Genomic DNA, 22,205 nt, shown 5'->3' on the forward strand with positions numbered 1-22,205 from the left:
ATAGAGAAATATATTTTCACAACAGCAGCAGCAAGTAAATGTGCGCAAAAAAGATCTGTATCTCCATGGATCAGAAATTCAAAGTATTTACCATTTTGAGGGGTGAAGGCACAGCCTGCTGAGCTCTGGGCTCAGAAGCAGACACAGGCAGCTGGGAGATGGGTCTTCCAGGGTGCAGGGACTAAAAGTGTCCCTTGGGAGGGGGGGACGAGAGCAGAGTCGCTAAAATCAGGCTGGCGAGGGGATTTTCCACCTGGGAAAGGAGGCTGAAATCAGCAGGGTCCTGCCCCGGGACTACAGCGTATACAAGGAAATGAGCTCCGAGGCAAGCAAGCCGACAGCAGCAGGGCCGGGCCAAGCTGTCGCGGCTGGGGTGAGGCTCTGGGAATAATCCCGGTATCACCATGGATAAGCAGCTCACCACAAACCCAGGACGCCTGGCTCAGCACCGGGCAACCCCGGACCCAGGTGGGAGCAGCTGCAAAGCTATCCGGCTAGAAGAGCTGGGTGGGAAAGAGAGAAAGGGACCATTATCACACAAGATGAGTGCGCAAACCAAAATTCCAAAACACCCGAGGAAAACTAACCCTAAGAAAGACACCAAGGGGGAGGTGATCTCGAGGAAAGACTTAGCGACTTGGAAGGCGGTACCGAGGAACTCACCGGAAAGTATCGCAGAAAGATAAAGAAATAAACAAGAAAGAGCCGTGGGGGATGGTTGAGGGGCTCTAAAATGTATCCAGCAGGACTTCCAGAGAGGAGAGAAGGAATGGCAGAGGAGCCATATTCAAAGACATCACGGCTGAGAAATTTCCAGAACTGAAGGTGTTTTGTGGACCCTCAGATGAAAAGTACATATGAAGTGACAAGCGAGATTTAAAACGTAATGAATCCCCATCTGGAAGACCAGCTGCAGCCTCCTCGCCCCTCACATGCTGTCCCCGCCCTGCCCCCCAGGACACTTCCCACGAGCCACCTGCCACGTCCTGCCGTGTTGGCTCCATTCCAACCTGGCACAGGGAGATTCTGACCATCCCTGCCCATCTGCCACTCCCCAGAGTCCTCGCTGAGCCTCGACTTCCTTCCCGCAAATGGAGCTGGAACTAGAACCATGAACCGTAGAAGCAGACGGGGCTTCGGGCGGCATCGTGACGACCGCTGAGTCTGGTTTCCGGCTCCCGACGAACTGGCTCGGTGCTCACGGGTTATTTAACCTCTTGCGTCTTTATTTCCCCATCAGGAAAAGGGGATAAGAATCGCACCACTGGGGTTGTGTACGGATGAAATGAATTCATACATGCAAGGAACTTACAGCAGTTCCAGGCACACAGTCAACGTTCACCCTGGGGTAGCTACAACCGTTCCCGTAACACCAGCCCCCACAAACACCACACGCTCTCACACTCACAGTGTGGGGCTTCCCGCTGAAACCTTGGACCCTCCCAGCTGTAGAACCTGCCACCCCTGCGTGGGGGAGGTGGCCGGCCAGCAGGCTGTCCCTCCGCGCTTTTCTCCCTGGGTGGTCAGTTCTTCCTTGACCTCCAGAGAAACCACTCCCAGTGACCGTCCACCCACCCTCATCTGAGAGCACATCTGTCCTGCTCACCCCTTTCCCCGTCACCCTGACCGTCCACCCATCCCCATCTGGGAGCACATCCGCCCTGCCCAGCCCTGCCCACTGCCACCCTGACCGTCCACCCATCCCCGTCTGAGAGAACATCCACCCGCCCAGCCCTCCCCACCGTCACCCTGACCGTCCACCCATCCCCGTCTGAGAGCACATCCACCCGCCCAGCCCTCCCCACCGTCACCCTGACCGTCCACCCATCCCTGTCTGAGAACACATCCACCCGCCCAGCCCTGCCCACCGCCAACCTGACCGTCCACCCATCCCTGTCTGAGAGCACATCCACCCGCCCAGCCCTGCCCACCGCCACCCTGACCATCCACCCATCCCTGTCTGAGAGCACATCCGCCCACCCAGCCCTCCCCGCCCCTCCTGGACGCCCTCCCCACCCCTCCTGGACGCCCTCCCCGCCCCGCCTGGACGCCCTACCTCTCTTTGCTCACTGCAGATCTTACACAGCCACAGGGGCCGCTTCTGGCCGGGGGAGGCCTCGATCCCACACTTGGTGCAGACTTTCTACGAGAGAGAGGACATGGGGTTGTAAAGACGGCAGCCACTTCCTCCTCCACCAAGGGACTCGGACAACTGTAACGAAGGGACACTTGGCATCTGCCAAGGAGTGTCTCGTGCTTCAGTACAGAAGGAATCAATCACCCCAAGGCACAGATCATCTAAAAATCCTTAGCTGGCTTTGGACATAATGGATGGCCCCATCCACGGTACCGACTCCCCCGAGTTCGGTTCTGTTAGTCACAGCGAGGAAACTGAGCTTGCTGACGTTCACAGCTGCACCGTGTTTGACAGCAAAGAACTGGATAAAACCGAGACGCCCAGCACCGGGGAGGGTCCAGGCAAACACGACAGCAGGTGATCTGGGCTTCACACAGCGGGTCACGGTGCTACCTGGAAATGGAGCAGGAAACAATGTGCTTCACCAAAGAAACAGACATTGGCGTAAAATCGTACCCAAAACTCGCCTGCGGGCCTGACACGTCGGAAGACGCAATCGCAAGAAACACTTATAAGAACGTGAGCGCTTCGTTTACACCAAGCGCCGCTTAGTGACCCTCGTGCCCCAGTTACGCCAGCGTCGGGCCCACGTTATAGGTGAGGAACCCGGTGCTTGGCAGAGTCTGAGGGTTTGCTCAGATCCACGTGGCAACCATGGATTCAGGTCGCACTCTAGAGACATTTTATCATGTTCTCTGGACACAGAAATAGCCAGAATCTAGAATCTACAGTCTGCTGACGTGCTGGGCCCTCAAAGACCCCAAGCCCAGGCACTTCATGAGAACTGTAAAGGGGCTTTGCTTTAAGCAAGGTTGATTAAGCTCATAATTTATAAATACAGTTAGTGTTACTTAAAAACAAGACTATGGGCCGGGCACGGTGGCTCACGCCTGTAATCCCAGCACTTTGGGAGGCCAAGACGGGCGGATCACGAGGTCAGGAGATCGAGACCATCCTGGCTAACACGGTGAAACCCCGTCTCTACTAAAAAATACAAAAGGCACTGTTAGGTGATCGCACCATTTTGCAAATACCACATAGAGCACACAGACACACACCAAGATGGTGCAGCCGGCTGCACACCGAGGCTCGCTGGTGTATTCTGGGGCCCCCAGGGTGCGAACCTGTACAACGTGCTACTGTACCGAATGCCGCAGGCAACTGTGACACAGCGGAAGGCATTTCTGTATCTAAATATATCGTAGAAATGGTACAGTAAGAATGTGGTATGATAACGGGGTGGGACATTTGTTGGCCGAAACGTCATTATGGGATGCGTGACTGGACTTCTGTTGCTTCCCCTGAATGCGCGGCCACAAGCAGAGGTGGGACAGGCCAGAGGCCGCATGCTGGGAGGCCGAGGTGGATCTGCTGGGAGGCCGAGATGGATCTGCTGGGAGGCCGAGGTGGATCTGCTGGGGCTGAGGCCGGCTCCAGGCTGACGCCGGCGGAGTCTGATTCAGCGATAGCTGGCGACGCCTCAGGACTGGTGCCCCAGCTCATCCATCTTTCTGCCACACGCGGTCCCTGCGTGGGTGGGGGCTCTCTGCAGCCCCCGCCGAGGGAAGGCGGCATCTGCTGCTTGGCCTTTTCTGCAGGCTGCCAACTCAGCAAGGAGCTCACCTCTCCACGGAGAGGAAAAAGGTCACCAACTTGGCTTCCGTGTCGAGCGTGTGGAGGTCACTGGCCCGATCGGGCGGCTGAGCTCAGTGCCCCGGGGAGGGGGGAGCAAGCTCACGGGGGACGGAAGCTACGGTACGTTCCTGCGGGGGACGGATTTGCTACCCTCCAACGGTCAGGTTCGAGAAATGTCACCTCTCTTTGAATTCTCCAGATAAAACGCAATCTGCTCCAACCTCCTGTCCCTCTGGGTGGCAGGAAAATCTGCCCAAGCCTCGGCCACACTTAGGGCCCCTTTCCAAGCTCTCACAGAGGTCCCAGGCTTGGGGTGTTTGACGACCCAGCCCATCTGCAGAGGGTCCCCTGAGCGCCATCCATACCCTCACTGCTGGCCTGCTTGCTGCCCAGGCTCTTGTGGCCCCTGGAGAGGGAAGGGGAGCACGTGGCCACGTCTGTGCCAGTCTTGGGTCTCGGACTGTTGCTAGGCTGGGCTTCAGCCCCTCCAAGGACCGGTAACCTGTCCCCCTGGAACTCTAGGCCTCCATCCCTCACACAGTCCGGTGACTCTCCCCTTCCCCAAGAGAGCAGCCTCTCTCCACCTCCCACCTTTTGCTCCCAATCTTTCTACAACAGGGACCCCATCAGCCTGTGAGGTGGGTTCCAGAACCACAGCGTGGGCCTCTCCTCTCTGGGTAAAGGAGAAAGAAGGGAGGCACTGATGCTCGTTAGCTCCGTTTTCCTTGCAGATTCCCAGCATCGCTGTGTACACGGGAACAGGTGGAAACGAGTGTGGCCCTCAGACACATGAGCTCTCCCTCTGCACTCTTTACACATGCACAGGCTGAGGGCCGCTCACCTTACAAACACCCAGAGTGCCCTGAGTGCCCTGCGCAGGCTGCTGAACGAGACGATGGTGCGGGAACAGGAGGGAATCACACACCCACGGCACAGTTAGTGAGCACCAGAGCCCGGGGACCGGACCAGGGACCACGGCCGAGGTGTCAGACCAGGGACCACGGCCCAGGCCACAGAGTAAGAGGGAGGTGGGTGTTCTGATCCCCACTACACAGATGAGGAAACAAAGGCTCAGGGATGGCTCCGGCTGCCCGAGGTCACACAGCTCGTTGGGGGTAAAGCGGGATCTCTGCTCAGATCTCAGGAGAGCTGGTCACACCCTCCCCTGCCCTGGTGCCAGGCTGGTGCCAGGCTCTCCAGAGAACTGCTCTGCTCAGGCGGGTCCCCGGGGACGTGCTGGTGGTTCTCAAAACAAGGGGCAGAGAAGGTGCCAGGGGCTGAGCCTGGGACGAAGCTTTGCTGGGACCATGGGTGTGGCCTGATGCTGACTCCAGGAGCAACGGCCCAGGCTGGGGAGTCTGGCCCTGCCCTCCGTGCTGTCTCCCAGTGTGGGGGGAGAGGTTTCCAGCTGTCAGCAGGAAGCCCCACGGCCTCCCATTGCACCCCACAGGCACCCTCACAGCCGGGCCTCTGCCCTATGCACACAGCCAAGGGGGAGGGGACAGCCTCTGCCCCCTCTCAGTCAGTTCACGCTGCTGTGACAGACACCACAGACTGAGTGGCTGAAACAACAGAAGCGTGTGTGTCACATCTGCAGAGGCCCGACGCCCCGGTTGGTGCTGGCACGGTAGGTTCTGGGGGGGGCGCTTCCTGGCGTACGCATGGCAGCTTCTTGCTGTGCCCTCCCATGGTGGAGACTGAGGTCTGGCCTCCTCCTCCTCCGATAAGGACGCCAGTCCCATCACAGGGACCCACCCTCAGGACCTCCTCTACTCACCTCCCAAAGTCCCCATCTCCAAATACCACATCAGACAAGGGCTTCAACGTAGGTATCTTGGGGGGATACAAACATTCAGTCCACAGCAGCCCCCGACCAGGACTGGGATCCTCTCTCTGCTTTTGTACTCGGGAGCCCCAGAAACGGGAGCATCATCGTCTCCCCCAGCCCCGGAGCCGTCTCGAGCCCTCCGAACTCCTGAGTCTGCACCTCACGCCGTCCTGCACTAGAACCAAGTCCGGTTCCTGAAACGTGGCTCTCAGCTCCTTCCGAAGCCGCACGGCACCGTGCACAGGTTTAGGGGGCGGCAGACCTGGGTGGGCCCCGGGGCAAGCTACCCAAAGCCTCTCTAAACCTCAGACGTTCTCGTCTGCGAAGTGGGATAACGCTTACACCCTTGAGTTGCTTTGAGGATCAACGTAAGAGCCGCTCGATGAACGCAGCTGCGGTTATCACGAGTGCAGCCCTCGCACCACGTTCTGCAGCCTGGCACGATTTTCCTCTAGTCCCGCACGATCGAACACGCTAGCCGCCAGCTGCCGGTGGCTATTTAAATGCAAACTGATTACAATTAAATAAAATGAAAAACAGCGCTGAGGCGACACTGACCCCATTGCAGGTACTCCATTGCCTCACGTGGCCGGCGGCTACTGCGTGGGACAGGACAGAAATACATTTTCATCCTCACCATGAGGTTCTGCAGGACAGCGCTGGGCCGGAGGACCCTGCCCTCAGTCTCGCCACTCAACCTGCCACCAGCCTGCTCCCCCTGCCCCCCTACAGCTTCCAATCAGACTAATGCACTCATGTGTTGCCCGTCAGCATGGCTCTGTCTCCACCCCCACCCCATCTAGCGCTCACCGCCATTCCGATCCACTGATCCACGTTACCATCACCTGCTGAGCACCCGTGAGGGGCACAGGCCTGGCTTGACAGACACGGACAAACAGGGTGGGGGCCAGGCCCTAAACACTTGCTCCAATGTCCCCCTGCCACTGCCGCGGGGAGCTCGGCTGCCCTGTGGGGGGTTTTGAGGGACAAGTGTACCCGTGTCTCACTGATGAAACAGGGTGCTGTGGGGGGCAGGGAGAGAAAGCAGGAGGGTGTCCAAGGAACTGAGTCCTATCTCTACTCACAGACCACAAGGACACGGAGCCAGCGGATCTGGGGACAGGAGCAGCGTGGACCCGTCGGCCTCCAGAGGTTCGGTGAAGGGCCCAGGCACCTCCGCCTTCCCCGTAGGGTCTGGTGCTGCCGGCTCCCCGGGCCCCAACAGGAGCTTGTGGTTGGCCAGGTGGAGAGAACAATCCCGTCCCACCTCGGGCAGCCTGTTTCCCACTACCAACCATTGCTGGCGGCACCTACAGTCAGTTCTCCACGTCTCAGTCATCCCCAGCTTCCTTCAGTGTCTCCGGCTGGCAGGGGGCACGGGGCGCTCCTAAGAGGCGAAGGCTACGGAAAGATGATGTGCTCCCATTCAAATAACACGTCATTGCTGCTCCAGTAAATCTCAGGTCAGTAAGACGGTAATGAGCCGCCTCTTACGGGCTTGGTCTTTGTTCCCAGGTTCCAATAAACAGGTGATAATTTTTAAAACCCACGAGAGCGCGTGCGAGCCAGCCTCTGCATCAGCTTGGTGCAAACACGGCACCACACAACCTCCGTTAAGGCCAGTCCGGGGGCCCGGGGGGCCCCCACTTCCCTGCCTGAGACGGGCTTCCTCGGAGTGGATTTGCCCAGGGCAAAGGAGTCCTGGCTTCCCGGGCTCGGCTGCCTCACGCACCCTGCAGCCTGGAACTGTGAGTGTTAAACCAACAAAGCTTCTGGTCCTAACCCAGGGTAGAAGCCACACGGCTCCAGGCCTTCAGACCGTGCACCCTCTCTCCCCACTCCTGTCTCAGTCGCTCCACGAGCTTCTTTTGCAAAGAAACGTATATTCTCTCTACCCCCAAGAACACCGGAAAGGGGGTTCCCTAGGGACTGCCCATGGGACACAGGCTTTGGGGCAGGACAGAGCAGGGTGTGCCGTTGAGAGGCAATCTTGGACTTGGAACTCACCTTCTCTGAGCCTCATCTGTAGGCTCAGAGGTTCCTCATCTGTAGGCCGCTGGTAATAGGCGCATCCCCCCACCCCCGCAGGCTGCAGATGAGGCAGTCGAGGGAAGTGGCCATGAAAGTGCTTAGCATCACAAGAGGTTAGGCAGGCAGCAACCTCAGGCTTCTATATTCTCGGTTTTATATTCTCGGTGAAGGTTTTATATTCTCGGTGAAGGTGGCCAGCATCTGTCAGTCACGCAAGCCACAGCCCAGAGCTCATCCTGGGCCCCCATCGTCCCTCCCTCCTGCCCAGATAATCCGTCTCCAAGAATTCAAATCTCTCTCCAACCTGTGAATTCCCCTGCAGCCCCGTCCCTGATGTCTGCTGCCAGTGCTCATACCCACACCAAGGCCGCCGGCAGATCTCCCCCCGACCGCGGCTGTCCTCCAACTGGTTCCCAACATGGCAGCCAGGCCAGTCTCCTCATGTCACTTCTCCCATCCCTCCCAACGTAAAAGCCATCAGAGGCTCCCCGCTGCTCTGGGGTGACCATCACCCACTTCGGAAGGCGTTCGGGCTGGTCCTGCTCTACTTCCCCGTCCTCCACCCTCAGCTCCAGCCGTGTGGGCCTTTTGTCAGCCCCTGGTCCTTCTGCCACAGGGCCTTTGCACGTGTTGCCCCCTCAGTCTGGGATGCACTTGACCACACTGTCTCCTCATTAACCTACACAGCCCTCAGACCTCAGCAAGCACCACGTCTTCAAGGAAGCCTTCCGCGACTCCTTCCACGGTAACAGCCTCCAGAATGGGCTCCTGGCTCTTCTCCGCTGTCCAGGTTGTGATTTTACCCTCCGCTATGTGCTGTAGGGCTCCTGTCACTTCCCCCGCTGGGCTGTCAGCTCCCCGAGGGCAGACGCCACGTCTATTTCCGTTCACCTTTCTGCTCCCTGTGCCTGGCACAATGGCTATTTACAGAAGAACGGAATGAACAAACGGAAGCTACTTAAGATATTACAGTTGAAAAGGTGAGACGGGGTCCCTCCTGGAATATGCCAATCTGCTTGGAAGACAAGCTGCACGGAGGCGTGAAGGCGCTCGCTCCACGGCACGAGGCAGGGCCCAATCGCGTCCACACGGAGTGATGCTGACCAGCAGGACTGATCACGTCCACACGGAGGGATGCTGACCAGCAGGACTGATCGCGTCCACACGGAGTGATGCTGACCAGCAGGACTGATCGCGTCCACACGGAGGGATGCTGACCAGCAGGACTGATCGCGTCCACACGGAGTGATGCTGACCAGCAGGACTGATCGCGTCCACACGGAGTGATGCTGACCAGCAGGACTGATCGCGTCCACACGGAGTGATGCTGACCAGCAGGACTGATCGCGTCCACACGGAGGGATGCTGACCAGCAGGACTGATCGCGTCCACACGGAGGGATGCTGACCAGCAGGACTGATCGCGTCCACACGGAGGGATGCTGACCAGCAGGACTGATCGCGTCCACACGGAGGGATGCTGACCAGCAGGACTGATCGCGTCCACACGGAGGGATGCTGACCAGCAGGACTGATCGCGTCCACACGGAGTGATGCTGACCAGCAGGGTTGTGAGAGGCCACGCCAGAGACAGCCGCACACGGGGTGAGTGTCCGAGGAGGTGGGGTGGTGGCCGGGGGGCCTCATTCTCAGGGTGTGGAGCATAAACCCAGGCTGGCCCGGCCACAGCGGAAATGACACCAGAAGTTCTTCACTAAGGGTGGGGAGTGCGGATGTTTACCTGACCCTTCCCGTGACGGCTCCTGCCTGCCTCCCACGGGCTCATGCTGCGGCCGCCTACCTGTGCAGACCCATTCCAAGGCCTGATCAGGCACCTTCCTCAACGTCCTTCTTATCCAGGTCACTTCAGTGATGCTTCTGCTTCCTGCAATTCCCCATCCCACCCCTTCTCCTTCCAGACGGCACCCAGGAGTCAAAACACAACAGAACAGCCTGCCGGGCTGCCCCGAAGTTCGGTGCATCACGCCCAAGCTGGCCTTCGAGTCCTCACCGATCCATTTCACGATGCGGAATTCCAGCACGCTCCGTGGTGCGATTCCCACGCGCCCACAGATCAGAAGATGGGCAGGGGCTTAGTGCCAACACGGGGGGAGGGAACGAAACTGCTCTGAAAGCAGATGTGGCCGTCTCACAGCAGCCGTGGTCTGGAGTCACTGGGTCACCGGCCAACAGCCTCACGCTCCTGGCTCCACAATGTCACCATCCATCACACAGAGAGGGCTAGGGTGAAACTGCACCCAAACGTTCTGTCCAAGGAGGCCTGGAAAACGTACGCTGTGCCATGGAAATGAACGCTGAAGATGGCTGGTTTAAACATCTGGAGCTTCGATTCACAAACGTGTTTACTATACTGTAGGGAAGGCGTTATTCTAAGAACGTTGAGGACAAACGAGACACGGCCCTTGGTCCTCAAAGAGTGTCCCATGGAACGGAGTAGTTTATCAACTAGCAAAACTTAGGGCCAGGTGCAGTGGACCACGCCTGTAATCCCAGCGCTTTGGGAGGCCGAGGTGGGAGGATTGCTTGAGGCCAGAAGTTCAAGACCAGCCTGGGCAACATAGTGAGCCCCCGCCCCGCCCGACCATCTCATGTAAAAAATAACCATCTTCTGTCTGGAAAATTACTTTCCTGAGAGTTCCAGTGAATTGAAATTGGCAGGTGAGCTGGTTTCTCAGGAGGAACCCTGCCGCAGACGACGCTTCCAGAGGGGTTACCCCCTGCCGCGATAAAACAGGGAAAGAAACAGCTGCTTCCAGAGGGGTCATCCCCCTGCCGCAATAAAACAGGGAAAGAAACAGCTGCTTCCAGAGGGGTTATCCCCCTGCCGCGATAAAACAGGGAAAGAAACAGCTGCTTCCAGAGGGGTCATCCCCCTGCCGCGATAAAACAGGGAAAGAAACAGCTAAGTCGATGCTTCCAGAGGGGTTATGCCCTGCCGCGATAAAACAGGGAAATAGCTGCTTCCAGAGGGGTCATCCCCCTGCCGCGATAAAACAGGGAAAGAAACAGCTGTTTCCAGAGGGGTCATCCCCCTGCCGCGATAAAACAGGGAAAGAAATAGCTACGTCTGAACGGCCTCGGTGCACGCACAAAGCAACATGACGAGGGAGCCTCCACGGGTGTGGTTCACACCACACAATGTCCTCCTGACGCTAGAAATCAAACCTTCAAAAGGGAAAATCTTACTAGGTTTAGGGGAAGGCTATGCAGCGATAAAGACAATGATGATGTAAATAGAAAAAGTGGCGAAAATGATGACGAAGCTGTATGGGGCAATATTCACCAGAAATTAAGTTAAAAAAAGCACGTTGGAAACAGTCTGCATGGCAGGGCCATCCACCACATAAATATGTAGATACGTCCATATCTACAGAGGCGTCTATATATACACAGGGAACTATCTAGAAGGATATCAGCCCAAATGGAAATCCAACTGTGCAAAGTCAAAATCTATTTTAAATGGATAAGCAGAATTCCTATTTAAAGGACGCTTATGCTAAATGCTTTGGAAAGTCACTTGCCCCAACTTCATTTTTTGACCAGGTCTGGATTTCTGCAGGTCAGGATGGATTAAAGAAGCTGAAAGTGTCCACGCAGACAGACAGGAGACAGTCACAGTGGCTGACCGTGGCCCAAGTGCAATCAGGCCTGTGCACCCCCATGGCGGGTCCCAGATGCTGCCCTGGCTCACCGGCCCCTCCGATCATAAGCTCAGCCCTGCTCAGCCCCTGAAGCGCCATCCACCAGGCTTGGAGAAGCATCACCTGCCCCAGTGGGCCGGCCGTGGAAAGGCTGGATACGGCTCTGTTGCTGTAGATGCTGTCTGGAACCCAGGCCCTGCTGCCAAATGACTTTAAATGTATATACAGTTCAGATATTGATGTATATAATTATAAATATTTATATACTTTCTTGGGTACTTATGCTTACACCAGGCACCAAGCTCGCTGTTTGACGCAGAATCTCATTTAATTTTCACCACAGCCCTCCGAGGTGGGTGTGACTGTTCCTGTGTGACACAAGGGATCTGAGGCTTGAGGTTAAGCAACTGGACGCGGGGACCTGGGATGTGAACCCTGTTCTGTCTGAGCCTCCAAACTGGGCTCCTGCTACCCCAGCCGGGCCTGGTTGCCTGGCTAGCATCCTCCTGCCTGGACCCCACTTCACCGTCCCCACCCTGAGGGAAGGCAGGGCTGGCTCCCTGGGCCCTGGCTCCTCTTCCAGAGTGACAGATGAGGTCAAGCCTCAAGTGGGAGGGGCACAGCCAGGCCCCTCTTCCCATTCCTCAGGACACAGCCGGGGGGCCACGCCCAGCTCTCGACCTTGCCCTGACCACCCACAAATACCAAGTCACAGAAGGCCCCAAAGAGGCCTTAATGGCAGCCACCTGCTGCTTGGTCTGAGACAGAAGCCAGAGGCAAGTGGAGAAACATTTGAGGAGGAAGGCGAGTCTCTCTGGGTTTCCTACGCATGTCCTGCAAAGGGAGCACCAGCCCCCCTCCATCCTGGCTGCTGGTGGCTCCCGGGAGAACCAGCCACAGCGCAGCCTCCTCCATCCTGGCTGCTGGTGGCTCCCAGGAGAACCAGCCACACAGGGCAGAGCCACCCCTTTACCAAGGCTGCCGGCAGGCTGCAGCACCACCACCCAGCAGGCCCTTCCCCTCCGTCGGAAGAGCCTCTGACACGGCCTGGGGACCACCTGCAAACCCCAGGCCTGTGCCAGCCCCCAGCCACCCCTCCCAGTCGAAAGCAAGCACCATCATTTCCTGTCGCTTTCAAGCTCCGCTTCCAAAACGCCAAACACCTCCTCCCCCCGCCTGCCACTCACGCGGTCACCGCCACGTCCCGAGTGCAGAGGAGGGTAAAAAAAGGCAACAGCATCAGCTGTCGGCTATTAACATTCACGGAGCGCATAATAAGAAATCATGGCTTGGACGGGGCTTCGGATCGTTTCTGCACTCGTGCCTCGGCGAGTGTCAGTCGCGGGGAAATCGGTTTATTCTGACGAGATGAAGCCGCCAGGCTGGCTGGGGGCAGGGGGTCCGGGGGGCCAGGGGAGACAGCGCCTCACCTGCCCACCCCACGGGGCCTCGGTGAACCCCTTCCCGGTCCTGGTTAACCTCTGCATCCCCTCTCAGTCCCACAGAGCTTTCTGCATCTTTTCCGGCCAGACACGGGGAACAAAGGAGGTTTGAGCCGTCTGGAACTGGACCGAGGGCTGTGCAGCATGAGTGACGGGGGTACGGGGCATTCAACAGGAGCTTGGGCCAAGGGGTGGGTGGGGTGGCTAAACCAGAAGGTGAGAGGGGGGTTTTCAAAAACCAGCAAATCTGGCCGGGCGCGGTGGCTCATGGCTGTGATCCCAGCACTTTGGGGGACCAAGGTGGCGAATCAATCATGAGGTCAGGAGTTCAAGACCAACCTGGCCAACACAGTGAAACCCCGTCTTTACTAAAAATACAAAAATTAGCTGGGCGTGGTGGTACGCACCTGGAATCCCAGCTACTTGGTGGCTGAGGCAGGAGAACTGCTTGAAACCAGAAGGCGGAGGTTGCAGTGAGCTGAGATCATGCCACCGCACTCCAGCCTGGGTGACAGAGAAAGACTCTGTCTCAAAAAAATAAAATAAAAATAAAACCCAGCAAATCTAATAACGTTCAAAGGGGGAAGCACAGGACGTGGGGCTTGGTCTCCAGGAGTTCATTCAGCATCTGTGGAGGACACGGTGGGTGCCAGGTCTGAGCCCAGCGTGGGGTGTGGGGACTGCTGATGTGGTGAAGAGATGTACAAATGCCAGCACGGGACGGATCACTTGAGCCCAGGAGGTCAAGACCAGCCTGGGCAACATAGCAAGACCCCATCTCTACAAGAAAAATACAAAAGTTAGCCGGGCCTGGTGGTGCACACCTGTAGTCCCAGCTACTCGTAACAATCGTTTGAGCTCAGAAGGTCGAGGCTACAGTGGGTTGTGATTGGACCACAGCACTCCAGCCTGGGTGAGAGTGAGACCCACTCAGATTTTAAAAAGGCCAACCTGAGTGGACAGAGTATTAAGTCTGACCGGGACTGAAGAACACCTGTGCAGAAATGGACGTCAGGGGGAACGCACCTCAGTGTGGGACGGACAGAGGAGCTGTCCTTACGGGGCCGGAGGACACAGCCAGGAGCAGCTCCTGGACCAGCCTCAGCTTGGTAACGAGACTGAGGATGTCAAGCCCAGAGGCCAGGCAAGTCCCCCGCGTGCTTGTTTCTGCCGATGGCTCGCCACGGCCACCCCCTGGTCCGCACCTTCGCCTCTGAGGGCTGTGGGGGGCAGTCGGAACCTGCAGGGCCCAAAGACGGGCTACTCAATGTCATGCCCACTTTTTTCAAACACACAATACTGTTTTGAAACTTCAAATCACGTATGAAAAAAAGGATTTGGAAGGGTTCCACGAGTATCCAAAGGGAGCCTGGGTTTTGAAATGTGGATCAATGCCGCTCCAACGTCCCACCGCAGAAGGAAAAGGAATCCACCAGCCCTGCTCGGGAGGCCTCTTGGGAGACTCCAGAATCATCCCCTTCAAACATCCCAGGGGACAAGCCTGGGTCTCGTGGGGCGTTGTGTGAGGACAAACCGTGACACCGATTCTCCCCGAGGGTGAGTGAGGACTGCAAATCCACGCGCATCCAAGCCGTCCCTCTGCGGAGAGTTCCGTCAGGAGCTCTGGCACACAACCCTCTCCAAGCCTCCCAGGTCTGCCCGACACCGAGCCGAGAAACGAACATCCCTGGTTACAAAGGAGCCAGGAGAAGGAAAGAGGACGGAGCCGTCCTGTGGGGGGTGGGGGTCCCGGTCCTCTGAGGAGAATGGCAGCCCGCTTTTCAGATGTACGTTGGCTGTTCCGGGAACACAAAGGCGGGAAGCAAAAACCCCAGACAGAGCCAGCCCCGGCCTCGCCACTCAGCCCTGCTCGTACAACCCGCCCGTCTCGGCCCTGCTCATAGAACCCGTCTGTGTTCTGGAAGCTCTGGGCAGGGGCGTCCCACAGACAGTTTCTCATAGAGAAGTGAAGGGCCGGATGCCTGGTGGTACCTGGCCTGGGCTATGTTAAAAAAATCATTGTTTTTTATCCCCGAAAACACCCCGTCCCTCCCAGCAGCCCCTGAGCCAACGGCCACAAGTGACTCTGCCTCCTTGGGGGCGGCCGGAAGCCTCACCTGGGAGGGAGGACACTGCTGTGGCCGGCCCTGGCCTCACAAGGAGCTCAGGTTGGCAGAGCGGATCCTAGCTCAGCAATTCTGCAGCTCCTGGCACCTGACCAGCCTGTGGGCCTGGGACGCTGTGGAATATATTTGATCTTCGTCCTGACACAGAGTTCCTCAGACGATCTCCGGAGCAATGAGTGTCTTTTGTATGCCAGTGGGTTGACTGGAGTGGGGCACCCCTGGGTGGCTTCAGGCTGGGGTCTGGTCACAAGAAAGGCCAAGGCATGATCAAGGGGTTGTGACTTCCCACCCACCCCCAATCTCCAGAGAAGAGAGAAGAGCTAAAAAGATTGAGTCCGTCATCAGTGGCCAATGGTTTAATCAACCAGGCCTACGTGGCAAAGACTCCACGAAAACCCAAGAGGACGGGGCTTGGGGAGATTCCAGATATAGCTGAACACGTGGAGGTTCCCGCGGGGAGGCCCCGGAGGGGCCCGAGAGCCCCTCACCCGTCCCCATGTGCCCCACCCGGGGCTCCTCTCCCATCTGGAGGCCGCCTTGTTCATCCGTGTACTTTGTAGTTTCCTTCGTAACAAACCAGTCAACACAAGCAAAGGGTTTCTCCGCGAGTTCTGCGAGTGGCTCTAGCAAATTATTGAACCCAAAGTACGGGTTGTGGGAACCCCAGTTCACAGCCAGCTGCTCAGAAGTTCCAGAGGCCTGGATGTGCGACTGGCATCGAGGCGGGGGACAGTCTCCTGGGGCCGAGCCCTCGTCCTGCGGGATCTGATGCTGCCTCGGGGTAGACAGCGTCTGAACTGAGCACAGCCCACTGGAGAATCTGCTGCGGAACACGGATGGCGAGTGGGTGGGAGAAATCCGCACACACCTCGGTGACCGGAGGTCCCAGGAGCGTGCTGTGTTGAGTGACTGTGAGAGAAGAGAAAAGGCACTTCCCCTGCATTTTCCTCTATTTCTAGGGCCTGATGCCCAAGACGCTAAAGTCCGGTGCTTCCGGAAGGCTGAAAACTCCCAGGAGGGTGAGCCGCAGCCTCGGTTCTCTCTCCACCATCCCGTCCCCTGGAATTTGGTGAAGAGCAGGGTTGGTCACAGGTCAGGGCCAATGTTGCCAAGGGCATTCCGCAAACACGTCTAAGTCCCTGTTGCCAGCGGGCCCTGGACTAGCCAGAGGACGGGGGGCTTCACGAGCTGATGGGGAGAGAGTCAAGAAAACGACACAGGGACACACACGCCAACTTCCCTCCCAGGCCCCACCTCTCTCTCTAGTCCCATCCCCACTGGCCTTGCCAAGCCCACCACGCCAGCCCCACATTTGCTCTCTGCTCCCAACCCTCTAGCCACCTCCCTGCCTCCGTGCCCTGTGGCTCCCACCTGGCAAACTTCTACGCATCCTTCAGGAACCCTGACGTCTCCTCCCCCATGACCCAGGGCCAGGGTCCACCAGAAAACAAGTCAGCACAGACCACCCGGCCAAAGTCAGGAGACGGTCCACGTCCTCCAGCTCTGCCCCCACCAGCTCGGCGTGGCGGGCGGGGCCCCTCGGTAGCCCTCCCCACCCCAATCCCGGGGTAGAGCACTGGCCTCTCTGATGTTCCAGGATTATCACAACTCTGAAAAGGTCAGTCCGTCAAAATACGCTCTCCCTTCCCTGTGTTCGTTCCCACGCCTGGGAGACACTCAACAGTCTCCAGGCCAGGCTGGGCACAGTGGCTCATGCCTGTAATCCTGGCATTTTGGGAGGCTGAGGTGGGCAGATCACTTGAGGTCAGGAGTTGGAGACCAGCCTGGTCAATACAGCGAAACCCCATCTCTACTAAAAATACCAAAAAAAAAAAAAAATTAGCCAGGCATGGAGGCACGCTCCTGTAGTCCCAGCTACTCAGGAGGCTGAGGCAGGAGAATCACTTGAACCCGGGAGGCGGAGGTTGCAGTGAGCCCAGATCAGGCCACTGCACTCCAGCCGGGGTGACAAAGGGAGACGCTGTTTCAAAAAAACAAAAACTCCCAACCAGCAAATACAAGTTATTGGGACTTATTTTTTTATTTGAAAAATGCAGCAGACTAGATAAGAATTGCAGGATTTCTTAATATTCTAACAGCAACGGCACTAACGATCCCATAGGGACCTGCTATGCACAGACCAGAGCTCCAAGGAGGCGGACGGCAGGTCGGGGCTGGGGGAGCCAGGCCTGGCCCTGGGCCTCAGAACTCCCAGCAGCGGATTTCACTCACACGGCTCGAGTCAGCAGGCTGCAGCCAGGGAAGGAGCTAAGGGCCTTGGGACCTCGTGGGGGTGTTTTAGAGTTGATGCTGCAGAGGCAGCAGGGAGCCACTGAAGACTTTGGGGGGAAGGAGGGAGACAGTGACCTGACCAGAGCTGCGTTTGAACAAGCAAGAGAGGAGCAGAGGACCGGCTGCAAAGCAAAGGAGACTCATCCAGTCTGGAACCCAGTGGGGCCCTGCAATGGCCCAGCAGCCCCTCCCCTGGGTTGGCAACCCGGGTGCTCCGGCCTCAATCCCTGCAGGGCCCGAACGCCGCTGCTGTCTGAGTCTGTATATGGTTCTTGGTTAGAACGGTCTCACCCTTCTCAGCCTCAGTTTATCCATCTGTAACCTGGGGCAGAATCCTCCCTCCCTCCCTCCCATGGGAGGCAGGACAACAAGGGCAAGAGGAGAGTCTAGAAGGAGAGGGCCAGAGGCCTCCGACAAAGGCCTGATTCTCAGTTTTGAGGCCCAGGCTACAAGGAGCCTGGGGGAAATGAACCAGCTCCCTCTTTTCCCCTCAAATCCCCCGTCAGCAGAACTGCCCCCCGGGGCCTCCCACAGGGAACGAGACAGGCTAAGTCCATCCCGAGTTAAGGTCCTCGAACGGCAAACGGCTGCAAGGAAATGTCACAGCCAGCATCAGAGGGACGACTGGAGGCCAGTGAACAATCGCAGGCCTCCCGGAGTGTGGCAGCGTGCAGGGCACGGCCGGTGAGGTGTGCGGCACGGGGCAGCGCTGGACCGCAAATGTCATTATCTGTTATTTACCACAACAGAGGACGAGAGGCTGCACAAAATCACGGCGCCTGGTAACGGCCCCTAAGTGGATTTGCCAGCGATCCTTCTTCCCGCTGCCGAAGCTACACTGACCAGACCCGGGGAAGACAGCGCTGAGCCGGGGGGGCAGGTGCCTGGGGAGGAGGAGTCACTGCAGGACAGCCCTGACCAGTGTCCCAGCTACCCCGGCCAAGGCCTGCAGAAGCTCTTACCTGCTCCAGCAGGGGCTGGCCTCACAGCGAGGCTGGGCCGTCACTCCTCCACGTATCCAACCATTGTCCAGCCAATTCAAGGGTGGGACAGACCAGGGCAAGGTCTCAGGCCCACTCTGTAGGGGGCCCTGCCTCAGGGGGGCCCAGGGCTGGGTGCTACCTCTTACCCCAGACGCTCGGCCACAGGGGCTGCGATCCCTTCCCCGGCATTGGGGGTACGTAGCCGTCGGCCACCTCATTTCACCGGCTACCTCGTTCCATCGGCCACCTCGTTCCATCGGCCACCTCGTTCCATCGGCCACCTCATTCCACCGGCCACCTCATTCAGAAGTGGGGCCAGACATCACCTTGCTTTGGGCGTCTCCTGTGCATCTTTAGATCTCTTTACATCTTAAATGGTACATAGACAAAGTTCTTTGCGTTTTTTTTTTCTTGAGACGGGGTCTCACGCTGTCACCCAGGCTAGAGTGCAGTGGTGGGACCACAGCTCATTGTAGCCTTAACCTCCCAGGCTCAAGCAATCCTCCCACCTCAGTCTCCCCACTAGTTAAGATTATGGGTGCACACTACCATTTCTGGCTAATTTTTGTATATATATATTTTTTCTTTTGTAGAGATGGGGTTTTGCCATGTTGCCCAGGCTGGTCTTGAACTCCTCGACTCAAGTGATCTCCTGCCTCAGCCTCCCAAGTAGCTGCGACTACAGGGACACCACCATGCCCAGCTAGTTTTTTTCATTTGTTAAAACAGGGTCTCGCTTTGTTGCCCAGGCTGGTCGTCTCAAACTCCTGGCTTCCAGTGATCCTCCCACCTTGGCCTCCCAAAGTGTAGGAGTAATTGCAAGGCACTGGCTGTGTCACCGAGAGGGAGTCATCCCTCTGAAGTCAGTGTCTCCATCTGGAAAATGAGTATAAACACTGCCTTTTGCCTGCCCATCTCCTGGGGGCCACGAGGGACACACGACATCATAGACACGTCAGGCACAGGGGCTCTCGGTGCCCCCTACCCTGACCTCCTCCCGCTCAGAGGGCAGACTCACTACGGCCTGAGCCAAAGCGAACTGGGCAGCAAACCTGCCACGGCTTTAAAATAACCACCCGTCGAGCTGTGTCCCAGCGGCATGAGGCACGAGCTTCGCCTCCCAGCCCAGCGGCTGCCGCTGTGGCATCTGAGGACAGCGAGGCTGCAAGGCCCGGACCGAGCCCCAGCCGCCTGGGAGGAAACCGCAGGCAGGCCCAGGAGATTCTCTCGTCCAGCCTTCGCCTGTCACTGGAAGGCCAGAGAAGGGAACCGATTTTCATGAGGTCACGCAGGAGGTTCTGAGCATCGCCGTCCTCCGACTCCCGCAGGTCTGGGTGTAGCAGGCCAGGCACGTACACGAAGGCTCAGACGTGTTTTACCTGTGAATTTAGGCAGCACGGCCCCACCCCCCACGTCTGTCCTTCGATTCACACAAGGTCCAAGGAGCCGTTGCAGGGAATGAACTTGAGCCTCGCCTTCGGCTGGATTTGGACGTGGGCAGGTGTGTCTGTGTGCGGTGTGGGGAGTAGACAGCGGAGGAAGCCATGGGAGCCGCCCTGCAGAGAGGGCCACGGCCCCAGGAGAGATTCGGACCCCAGGAAGAGGCTAAACTCAGCGGGAAACAGGATGGGAGGCGTCTGCCGTCGAGGGAGGGTGGGTCCAGGCCCGGCCCTCCCAGCTGCCCCCCACGCTCACCCCAGGCCTGCCCTGCAGGTGTGTGAGCTGCCTGGAAAAGGGGGGCTAGTGGGAAGTGTGAAAAGGCCCCGCATACGACACAGCTCCTAAAACGGAAGTGTGATTTATATGCATAGTCATGGGACGATGTTATTGGTATCTTATTAAGTAGGAAAAGAAGATGAACAAAGGGAATTCCAGAATAAGCAACATATTTCGGTCCCATGGAGAGTGTATATACGCGTCCACCCTGCAAGGATTTGTGAGTGTGGAGACAGGGAGGGTGGGAGAAGGACAAACACACAGACCGCCACGGCCAGGGGCGGGAGCGTCCTATTTCACACACACCTGCGGTGTTTGACTTATTTTCTAGGGTTGGATTGTCCTTAATATGTAATGTCTACGAGGCATCCCAATCAGAAAACAACCTTGGCAGTTCTCCACAGGATTCCGGGTGGAGATAAAATCTGAGGCTTTAACGACTTATCGTTAACGTTGGCGGCTCACGTCTGTATCCCGGTACTTTGGGAGGCTGCGCAGGAGGATCGCCTGAGGAGTTTGAGGCCAGCCTGGCCAACGTAACAAGACCCAGTCTCTACAAAAAATAAGAACTTAGCCAGGAGTGGTGGCGCGCCGGTCGTCCCAGCCGCTCGGGAGGTTGAGGTGGGAGGATCACCCGAGCCCAGAAGGTCGAGGCTGCCATGAGCTAGGATTGCACCACGGCACTCCAGCCTGGGCAGCAGAGCGAGACCCTGTCTGAAAAAACAAAAACGAAACAAAAAAACAAAAGATTTGACAACTTAGGAATGAACTCGATCACCCAGCCGTTATAAGAAAGAGGTGGAGGGGGCAGGGAGGAAGGGCTGTGTCGACGTTTTAATAATTATGGAGCAGGGACCACGTTTCAGGCACCGTTTAAGAGCTTATCACGTACTTTCCTCGTTGCAATCCTTACAACCACCCCGAGGCAGGTACTATGATTATTCCCAACGTCAGGTGAGAAAGCCGAGGCAGAGAGAGGTGGGAGAACCCAGGAAGCCAGAGTCCGGTGTTCCAAACCTCTGCACAGTAGTGGAAGTTACTTTTTAAAATTCCAAGGAAAGAAAACGAATAAGACCAAGAGAAGCTAAATCATTAAATTCTGGAATCTGCTGAGGCTCAGACCACTGAGGCTGGTACCCCAGGCCGCCCCGACCAACGCCATAACCAGAGGGGAAGGAAGTCAGGCCCCTTCTCACCTCTGAGCGGCTGGTGCCTGGCTGGGCTCACGGCTGGGGCGGGGGGCCTGCCGTTTCGGTACAGGACCAGAAAGTAAACGTTTTGGGCTGTTATAAGGATTCTATCCAGCCAGGGCCGGGCTGAACGGCCGCAGGCCACAGGAGAACGAGTGAGCGAGAGCGTGGCTGGGCTCGGGGAAACCTCGAAGGACACTGAGATTTACAGTCACTGAAGTTTCATGCCACGTGATCTTCTTCTTTTGTTCCCTCCCACCCCCCGAGCTATTTACAAATGTAAAAACCATCCTAGCTCACAGGTGCTACCGAATCGGGGCCACCCCCGTCCAGCGCCACGAGCTCCTGGGGCCCCAGTGCACGAGAGGAACAGGGTCACCGGGTGCTTGGGGAGGGCTCCGGGGCGTCTGCACCAGCAGGCACACAGCCCGGGAGGTGGCCGGAGTCACCAGTTCTGGAAACAGCCAGAGGTTCGGCCTCGTGTCTCAGCACTGGCCCAGGTGGGGCTCAGGGTCGAAGCCGGAGCCAAGGCGAAGTCGAGATGGAGCACAACAGCCCTGAACCTGCGCCCGCCGCACTGCGGAGCCCCCACGGGACAGTCCAGGAGGGTGGGTGGTGCCTGCCTCGCAGCCGACAGGCTGGGTACGGAAGGACTAATCCATCCTGGAGGCCCAGCTCACACCAGCCTCCTCTGCCCCGACGTCCCCCCCGGCAGCTTCACCAGGTTACACGTCGGTTCCTCCCCAGCTGGATCTCAGTTGCATTCCTCCCGCGTCGGGTGACCTGACCACACACGCGGCAGGTGCCCAGCGGCGGTCCCGGCCCCAGCATCCCAGCAGCAGGACACCGCGTGGAGACCCCAGGTCACAGGAGTGTCTCCACACAGACATTCAGGCCGGCTCGAGGGGAGAAGACAGCCGCCCAGCCACTCTCCCACCACGCCCCACCTGGCGGGTTCCTCTCCTCAACCTGGGCCCCCGTTCTCTCCCAGGTTGCTCACATCACTCAGTCACCCCCACGACATTTGCCTCTGAGCTGCCAGCCTCCCTGCCCAGCCCCTCCCTTCCTTCCCTCCCTCCCTCCTTTCTTTTTTTGAAACAGGTCACCCAGGCTGGAGTTCAGTGGCACAATCGTGACCCAATGCAGCCTCTGCCTTCCAGGTTC

General features: G+C 57.8%; 1 protein-coding gene across 42 annotated transcripts in view; it reads right to left on the bottom strand.

The window, feature by feature from the left end:
* The window catches only part of RPH3AL (rabphilin 3A like (without C2 domains)), a 178,283-nt gene that overhangs the window by 69,115 nt on the left and 86,963 nt on the right, over positions 1-22,205 (bottom strand). For 22 of the 42 annotated variants that reach the window (XM_077969754.1, XM_077969779.1, XM_077969771.1 and 19 more), the window contains one exon: positions 2,057-2,143. The exons of 7 other annotated variants lie outside the window; for them this stretch is intronic. In XM_077969754.1, the coding sequence (XP_077825880.1) occupies positions 2,057-2,143 (87 nt within the window). Of the gene's footprint in view, positions 1-2,056; positions 2,144-15,198; positions 15,920-22,205 lie in introns of those variants that run through there. 13 more of the 42 variants (XM_077969741.1, XM_077969740.1, XM_077969769.1 and 10 more) reach the window with 1 other exon arrangement.

Source organism: Macaca mulatta, chromosome 16 (genome assembly GCF_049350105.2).
Source record: "Macaca mulatta isolate MMU2019108-1 chromosome 16, T2T-MMU8v2.0, whole genome shotgun sequence".
In the NCBI taxonomy this organism is placed as follows: Eukaryota; Metazoa; Chordata; class Mammalia; order Primates; family Cercopithecidae; genus Macaca; species Macaca mulatta.